This window comes from Aptenodytes patagonicus, chromosome 2 (genome assembly GCF_965638725.1).
Source record: "Aptenodytes patagonicus chromosome 2, bAptPat1.pri.cur, whole genome shotgun sequence".
Lineage (NCBI taxonomy): Eukaryota > Metazoa > Chordata > Aves > Sphenisciformes > Spheniscidae > Aptenodytes > Aptenodytes patagonicus.
Genome location: NC_134950.1, coordinates 104128357 through 104137366, shown reverse-complemented (window position 1 = coordinate 104137366; position 9010 = coordinate 104128357). Strand labels below are relative to the sequence as shown.

At 39.4% G+C, this 9010-nt stretch overlaps 1 protein-coding gene across 1 annotated transcript; it reads left to right on the top strand.

Annotated features, from left to right (window-relative positions):
* The first annotated feature begins 2132 nt into the window (after positions 1-2132).
* Positions 2133-8158, top strand: PRL (prolactin). The gene is made up of 5 exons (XM_076332270.1): positions 2133-2160; positions 3694-3875; positions 4282-4389; positions 5838-6017; positions 7967-8158. The coding sequence occupies exons 1-5, from the start codon at positions 2133-2135 to the stop codon at positions 8156-8158; spliced, it is 690 nt and encodes a 229-aa protein (XP_076188385.1).
* Positions 8159-9010: the final 852 nt, after the last annotated feature.

Here is a 9010-nt window from a genome sequence, read left to right as displayed (position 1 = left end):
CTTATGATTCTTAATTGCTGACAATTTTAATCCATTCATGTTTGTAAAGTATTTCAGGATTTCAGGATGAAAGGTGCAAGAGAAAAGCAAAGTATATTATTTTGTGGTAGAATGCTTTAATTAAAACATCATGTAATGGTTTCAAATAAACCACTCTTTCCTATGACCTATGTTTAAGGTGCTTGTCTTCCCTTATACAGCAAGAGGCAGGCTCTTCTCAAAGGTAAGTCATATGAGGATCCTGACTTTAGCTGATGCTGTCAGGCCTGAGAGGAGCTTCCCTCTCCAATAATGGCAAAGGGAGCCTAAGAAGTTTACCTGCTGCCTTTGTGAATATCTTCCTTTGTTATTTAGTCCCTAATATTAATTGTGTGTCTTATTTTGGCATCACTACCAACCCCTCAAAATGCCAAGAAAAGCAGACTAGTAAATGAAAGAGCAAGTGGTGGCTTGAGAAGTGTTCATTCCTTTTATTCACAGGGCTCTTTTCAAGTTATAAGATACCAGGATTTTTCATGCTCATCTGTAATCTTATTGGGGAAGATTTTCAAATGAAGCTGAATTAAATCGAGATCATAAGCCATGTGGCTGTGGTTTAGAAGACAGCTGTTTTTCTACCATCCATTCTAAAGTTTTGGCTGCGGCCCTATTCTAATTTTACTGCCTTCATCACATTGCCACTTTTCCCTGCTGCAGGCGACAACTGCTTCATTTGCTCAGCAGGGCCTCAATTTCCCAACAAGATCCAGCCTCTAAGCAGAACAAACTGTTCTAGCAATCATCCTAGAACTTCGCAGATGTAGACCACTTGCTACCGGTTCTGGTTTATTGCTGAAGCATCTCCTTTTATTGCTTCCCAAGGGATGCCTTCCATGGTTTACCCCCTAAACGCTCTACCTTTCTTCTCCCTTGTTTATCATTGCTTCAAGAATCATGTCCATGGTTATGAAATAATGAAGGATTCAGGGTTACATACATACCTGTTCCACAAGTGTGGAACAAGTTGTCTAAAGGCAAGAAAATTCATTAAGACTGTATACCTATTCATTATAATCATCTAATTTGGAAAGTCTTTTCATGGGCAAATGGACCTGAGAAACAGATGAGAGATTACACATTTGCTAACATATTCATACAGATGAGCCTCACACAACAAGAAAACAGGGCCAACCTGCTGAGCCTAATTTGTAGACTGCCACAGACACGTCAGATCTGGAAACAAATCCCACTGATTACGACAGCATATGTTTTGCGTATGGTGGAAATGCACATCTTTTACGCAGAGAGTTTTCAAGTATAGAAAACAATCTCATGGGTTTGCAGAGGTTTTTTTTTTTTAAATAATGCTGACTTATTCATGAAACGTTTGTGATTAAACAGTAAACACATAACTTCTTGCTCTTCGATTGTTGCAAATTAAAAAAACTTTTTTAATATCAGAACTGCCCCCATTTCCCTAAACATCTCTCAGACTGAGGATCAGTTATATCATGATTTGTGCTGTGTAGTATCTTTTTTAACTGTATGGAGCTATATACCCAGAATGTCATATCTATGATTTTACAGATAGTGACCTGTCCTTCCAGGAGCCTCCACTCCCTTTCTCTGGATGAATTTCAGTACAATTTATGCTGCTTCTCTCACTGTGGACATTGTAAAATATTGTTTGCCTCCCACAAATAGCCAGAATTTTAACATAAGCAAGCTTGCATGGCTGAAGAAACAAGGAAGGATGAGAAGACAGTTGTGGGGAAGGGGAACAGCAGGCTAGAAACATTGAGAATACCTGTCTCAGAATTGACAACTGGAGCATTTTAGGATCAATGGCATTTGCACCTCATTCAGGGCAAAATTTTGGCACTTTCTTCATCCAGCCATACTTAGGATCCCACAGCTGAACTTGTTAATGAAATTCCCTCTCACAGTTAAAAATAAAAAACCAAAAAATACTGAATATGAATGTGGAAGAAAGGCAATTTGATGTTTGTAATTATCGAGGTAAACTCCACGACCTGCTGAATGTATGCAAAATGGACCCTGGATGGTGTATATAAAAGTGGCATGTGCAGGGAATAAGAGCAAGTATTGAGACTTCTTTCTGGTAGAGCAAGTCATCATACAGGATCCCTACCATGAGCAACAAGGAGGCTTCACTGAAAGGTAAGACTTTTGCCATTCACTTGCTGATAAATTTTATATTTCTTTAAATTTAGATTGATTAGGAATTAACTGAAATGTAACAGCTCTAGAAACTGAGGTCTTCCAGCCACCTAGTCTTCCAGTAATGGTGAAACCTGCCTCCACCTCAAATGTTTAGTGTCCAAAGCTTGGAATTAGAAGGCAGCTTGATCCATTTTTTACTCAGTCTTTTGTCTCCTAAGACTACCTTTGCATTGGGCAGTGTCACAGAGAATTGGCTTGAGGGATGTGACACCTGCACACGAAAGACTGGATCCAGACTGCTTTGCTACACCACTCAGAAGGCAATGACTAAAAGTCATTATCCACAAGTCTAGAAGTGATGTAGTAATTTTGAAGTGAATGTTTTCATAACCATCTTCAACTTTCTAAGCCAACAAGCCTCAGGTTTTCTTATTCATAGAATTATTCCCCAGAGTACTTTCCTAAGTGCAGCATGCAGCATGTACCCTGTTCATGGGGGAGGAGGAAGGCTTACTTCAATATTGTGTAAATGCACTTTTCTTGAATTTAGAGCTAGAAAGAAACTTATCACATGATAACATTAGGGACAGCTCTGCTGATTTATGGAGTACACTTTAATTTAGCATTTAAAATAAGTCTAGTGAACCAATACAGGTAGCAGGCCAATTTCCAGAACTAAAACTCTCAGAGCACAGAACAGTGTTCTTTGAATAAGTATGTTCATTTACCAAATATTTGCTTTTAATTTTTTCCATTGTTTTTCTGTGCATAATTTATTTCACTGAATAGAAAACTTGACTCGTTAAGTTAATATTAAAAGTTTTAAACAGATGAGGGTTTGTGTTTTAGATAATGAGAAGTCCTCTATATCAGTTTCAGAAGCTCAGGAGAAAAGACAAAAGTTCTCTCTGATTTCTTAGCAGTGGACAATTCAGGGTTAAACTCTAAACAGCAAAGCAGCACAGCTGCTGGAAATCTTCTGAAGGAACTCCCAGGACAATCAAAACCTTAAGAGAGTGACCTAACCACCCTCCCACAAAATTAATTTAAACTCCAAATGTTTGCAAAGAAGAAAAGGACCTGTGGGAGGAGGAGGAGAAAAAGAAAAAAGGGGGAAAAAAAAAGACGAATCTATTTTCCAAACTTATATATCTGTGCAAATATAATTATGTATCTATATTTACACTGTGAAGAAGTTTGATTTTTTTCTTCCATTTATCACTATGTAATAAAGTCAGGCACAATAGTAAGAGACTTCGGAATACAGTGTACACTGCAACACAGGTTATCTTGTCTCCTCATCAAACTCTGTAGCACGCTCTGCTATACAGTCAGGATGACGGAGGGGAGAAAGGATAAGAGAATTACAGTGCTTCCCTTCTCCATTGATTTTCAGCAGCCAGTACAGGGGATATTCTGAGCCATGTGACAGCACAGCCAAAATCACCCAACATCTGGCTCTGACAGCTACTTCTAAATGCACATACGAGTCAATGTGATTCCATTTTGGTTTGTTTTAAACCTGAACAGGTTTGTTGCTGGTGGTTCTTCTGGTGTCCAACATGCTCCTGACAAAGGAAGGAGTGACCTCCTTGCCAATCTGCCCCAATGGATCTGCCAATTGCCAAGTTTCCCTTGGGGAGCTTTTTGACCGAGCAGTTAAACTTTCACACTACATCCACTTCCTCTCTTCGGAAATATTCAATGAATTCGTAAGTACGCTGCCTTTTTCTGAGAGCAAGAAAATATAAAAACGCAATTTAATACTTTTTAAGCACAAACACACGTTAACACATGAAATCCTTCAATAAGTAAACAAATATGACTGCTGCACAGACAGCGATGGTCCCAATGGTGACCAAATCTGTGTATAGACCATTGCTAAGATCCCCAACACTTCTGTTAAAAGATACCATTTTCCCATCATTCTTTATCTGCGGGACAAGTTCGTGTTTGCTGGGTGCCAGTTTCACTCTAAAGACTCACCAGAAACTTTTGACCTTTACAGCATAAAAGCAGTGATAAAAGCAACGGAACAACAAACAGTTAATACAGTGTTTGAACTGAAGCTTTTCTTACTTATCTGTTTCAATAATGCCTGTCCTTGCTGATCTGCAGGATGAACGCTATGCTCAGGGCCGGGGTTTTATTACAAAAGCTGTTAATGGCTGCCACACTTCCTCCTTAACCACTCCTGAAGATAAGGAGCAAGCTCAGCAGATTCATGTAAGTCCCATTTCTAATGTCATTCAGTGTGAGATAGAGCGGGGGGAGGAGGGGGAGAGGGAGTGTTAAGGAATAGAGAGGCAGCAGACAGAGAGAGAGGGAAATCAGCTCAATAGGAATAAAAAAGCCAGGAAGAGGAAAGCACCAAAAAGCCAAGAAAAGTTGATTTAACATTTGCTGATACTAAGTTACAGACTATACAGAATATTTAAGTACCGGTAACTTTCATCTTCCCTTCCTTTTCCTGTATGTTACATCCAGTCATTGCATCTTATTTCCAATTACAACATAACCGCATGGAGCAACGCCAGTTACCATGCTTGTACAGTACTGAGAACACTACAACCTTTGAACATTATCTTAAAACACCTTATAGACAATTATTATATTAACAAACATAAAAATACATTGGCTATATAGTGAATACTGTATGTAGGCAGAGGTAGTTTTCCAGTAACTGAAAACACTGACGTTACTAAACAAGTGCTAAATAGATATTCTTGCTGCTACCAGTAGGCAAAAGTGGTCATACCATCATTCAAATACAGACTCTAGTGCAAAATACTGCAAAATACTTGTAAAGAGAAATGTGCTACATACATCAATTTAATAATTATAAACTTAAGGGAAGATGAAGATAGTCTTGTTCAGCCTATGCTCACAGACACAAATTTAAAAATACTCTGGAGAAAAAAATAAGCACAGGTCTATGAATGGGGGTGTGCCAGGGAGAAATCTTTATCAGTTTCATGGTGGTGATATCCTTGCAATCCCAGTATCGTCATCTTCTCAGTATATCATTCAGATATTCTATTGGGAGCAATAGAATTCACAGCCCTGGGTACATAACAAGTCTGCTTGTGTTCAGATTTGCACCTAGCAAAGAAGCAATGGTTGAATACTACCATAACCATAAGCTTTATGAATTTTTATTGCCCACAAGAAAGGACAATTTTTAAAACCAGAGAGCTATTGCTGGAAGTACCATTGTTCAAAGGGGAGGACAAATGAGTTACATAGAGGCAATAAAAGCTATATAGTGGTTTACCGTAATGTGCACCTTCCATTCAGTACTAAACTTTAAAAAAAAAAATCATTGGATTTTAAAATGTTCATCAAAAATCAGATAAGGAGTTCTGGTTTTTTCACAGAGATGAAACACAGTTGTTCTTGCCAGTTTTTAACACGGAGACGGTTTAATGATATTTTCCATTACAATACTGTAACTGCTTGTGCTAATATTGTAAAACATGATGACAACAATGTCAAACTTCAAAAATGCAATTGCACAGAGGTATCTAAGACAGCGCTACAGGGCACATTCAGTGGTAGCTCCTGGAATAAGTTCCCAAATCACTATGTCTGAGGACATTGCTTTACATGCCTCCGAATACTGCCAGCATTTAGCCTTCCTATTTTAACTGCCTTTTCTTAATGTGGGTGAGCAGCATGAAGAGCTACTGAATTTAGTACTGGGAGTGCTGCGCTCCTGGAATGATCCCCTGATCCATCTGGCTTCTGAAGTACAAAGAATCAAAGAAGCTCCAGACACCATCCTCTGGAAGGCTGTAGAGATTGAAGAACAAAACAAGCGGCTTCTAGAAGGAATGGAGAAAATAGTTGGGCGGGTAAGTATTAGGTCCTTAACATCCTTCCAGCCTGTTGCTGTAAGGAAGACACACAGAGTGATAGGCCCTCCCTACCTGGAACAGGAAAGGAAACAGTAGACGTGAAGGAAAAAAAGGAAGCCAAGACAGCTAAATCTGAGAACTTTTCAGGCTTCTTCTTTCAGCTTTCTTTTCTTCTGCTATCTTGCAATTTCTAAAGAGACAAGGTGATGTGACTGGCATAGCATAATCCAGCGTACTCCCAGTCCTGCTTCAAGGGAAGGTGTAATCATCAGGATCAGTAATCATCATTCTATCTTTGAGTATTTTGAATTTGCAATCCTGATTTTTTAAGGATGCCTCTGTGTTTTTTCACGTGCACATATTTATATGTATGTTTTAGCATATTTATACATATCTGTATAGATATAGGTATTGTGTAAAGTTTTCAGAAACAGATACTGTGTTTAAAACTGTCCTGGAAGTCTGGGCTATTGCAAAGATGTGGCATACAGCAAAGTAATCATGGTATCTTTCATTTCTCTTTTCGCACCATACTGGTTCCTCTGAACTCTGGCTCTGACTTGGCTCCCCCTACACTTGTAAGGTTAGACAACAAGGCTGTTGCTGACAAAGCCCATACTTGAATACCCCTTGTTATCAGTAATTGATTGAAAGCTTTCCTGAATAAAATCAGCTCTAGCTTGTTTATTTTTAAAGGGGCCTCTGTTAGTCCCTGAATATATCATTCTGTCCGTGAGCTAGATGTTAACAAGAGCTTCTGACTTTATGGCTTTTGCTTAGGTTCTGAACAGTTGAACAGCATTAAGAGTGCCACCATCACTGTATCCACCACTTTCCACCGGATCACTCATGGTCTCTCTCTTTCAGTTAGGTGTCTCTTTACTCAGAAACCTTAGCCCATCCAGGCCACAAATGCATTTACCAGTGTAATCAAATACATCTCTATCCCATATCCACGTGTAAAAAGGGCGCAGGCGAGGATCCAAGATAACAGCAGAAGTCAGGTGCTGCTGCAGTTACCCTGTCACCACCTTCTCATTCACATTATTTACAGAAGGAGGTTGAAGACAAGACTGGCAAATTCATTAGTGTCAAACCACGTTTTTGAGTGATAGTAGGTCTATCTTTTTTTTGCCTGTTGCTTAAACTGAGCGATAGAGGCTCCACAGATACTCTCCTATGTGCTTTTACAAAGTACAACTGGTGGGAAATAAGGAAGATGCACAAGCACCAATAGGAACAGACTTCCTGCTATGAAAGGTAGATTTCTGTGATATGAGCAAATTAATGATTGTCTCTTTCAAACAAGGAGACCTAAACCAACCTTTACCTCAGATAGTAACTCACTACATGAGTTCCTACACAGAGCTTTCTAACCTTAGAGGTCACTGTATCACTCAGCATTTTTTTTAATGGAATCTGAGGTACAGCACATCTGAGATGTACTGTAGGGAGATTTGTCTGGTAACATGTTCTTGAAGCTGCCTGTATCAGAGAGATTACCTAAGAGAGGGGCCAAGACAGAGCAAAGTTGGAGATACAAAGAAAGAAGTTCTAGGAACAAGTGCTAACAAAGGTTTCAGGGTGGAGGGAACCAAAAAGAGAAGAGATGCCACTGATGAGTCCATGCATGAAGGAAGGTTTGATTTCTCTGCAAAGTCAGATTCCACTGGACACTGGTTAACACACCAGTTCTCTTAAAACGCTACGGACACAGTTAGGCTTTTTACATATTTTAGGGAAATAAACTGAAAAATCTGACAAATTCATTCAAAATCTACATGAAGATATAGAACATTATACAGAATAGTGGGAATCATAACAGGAAACACTTTACAAGCCATACACTAACAACTAGCATTCCTCAAGGCCAGTATTTTAAATGCCCTGTTCTACATCCAGTCAGATTCACTATCATTTACTACAGTACCATTTTGTGTCTTTAGGTTCATTCTGGTGAGATCGGAAACGAAGTTTACTCTCAGTGGGAAGGTCTTCCATCCCTGCAACTCACTGATGAGGACTCCAGACTCTTCGCCTTTTACAACCTGCTGCATTGCCTCCGCCGAGATTCCCACAAAATTGACAACTATCTCAAGCTTCTGAAGTGCCGCCTGATCCACGATAGCAATTGTTAAGTACTCACGGGCCTAATCACTTACTGAAATCATTCATCATGGTGTTCTTGTTGCTTTGCCACTTTTCATTGCAAACTTTATGAAAAGTCACACTGTACAGTATCAGGATCATCAGTAACTTTCAGGCATGTTTGTGAATTCTGGCTGCAACTATTAGCACCATTTGTCTTGGTATTTTAAGATGTCATAAATTACTTCTATGACAAGAACACACTTTTCTGTCTAATCTCCTCACCTAGTAGCATTTCAGTGATAACCAGATCATGCAGATACAAATAAAAATGTTATTAAATCCAAAAGCGCATAACAGTGGTATCAGTGAATGAAAAATAGCTGGTATGGTTTATACCTTTAGCAGTAGCTTCTCTTTTTGGATCTCAGTTACTGATGACAGGGTATCTTACTTCCATTGCTCTTTACTCCCCCCTCCAAAAAAGAGGGGGGGGGGTGCAGAAAGGAGGGACATCAAAAAGACTCTAAACTAAAAGTATGGTCTGAAATCCAATCTACCTGGATTGATGCTTTTACTCTGTATAAAAACTGTCTGAGTAGGGGAGAGAAAGGTAAGAAATCCACCCTGGCTAACATAGCCATTGATTCCCCATGCGGTCCATGGAGAGAGAAGACATATCCGGAATATTAAGGACAGAGACCCAGGTATACCTATGTCCCTACTGACTTAGCAGAGGAGGCATTTCCAAAGGAAGGTTCATTACGTTTGAGCTGACTATCTGAGGGGGCAAAGGAACCAATAGGTTTCAGTAGGTCCCAATAGGAAATGCTGGGCATCCATATCATATCCACCTACACTTCACATTCCTCACAAGTGATGTGGTGGTTGCAGTTGCTAAG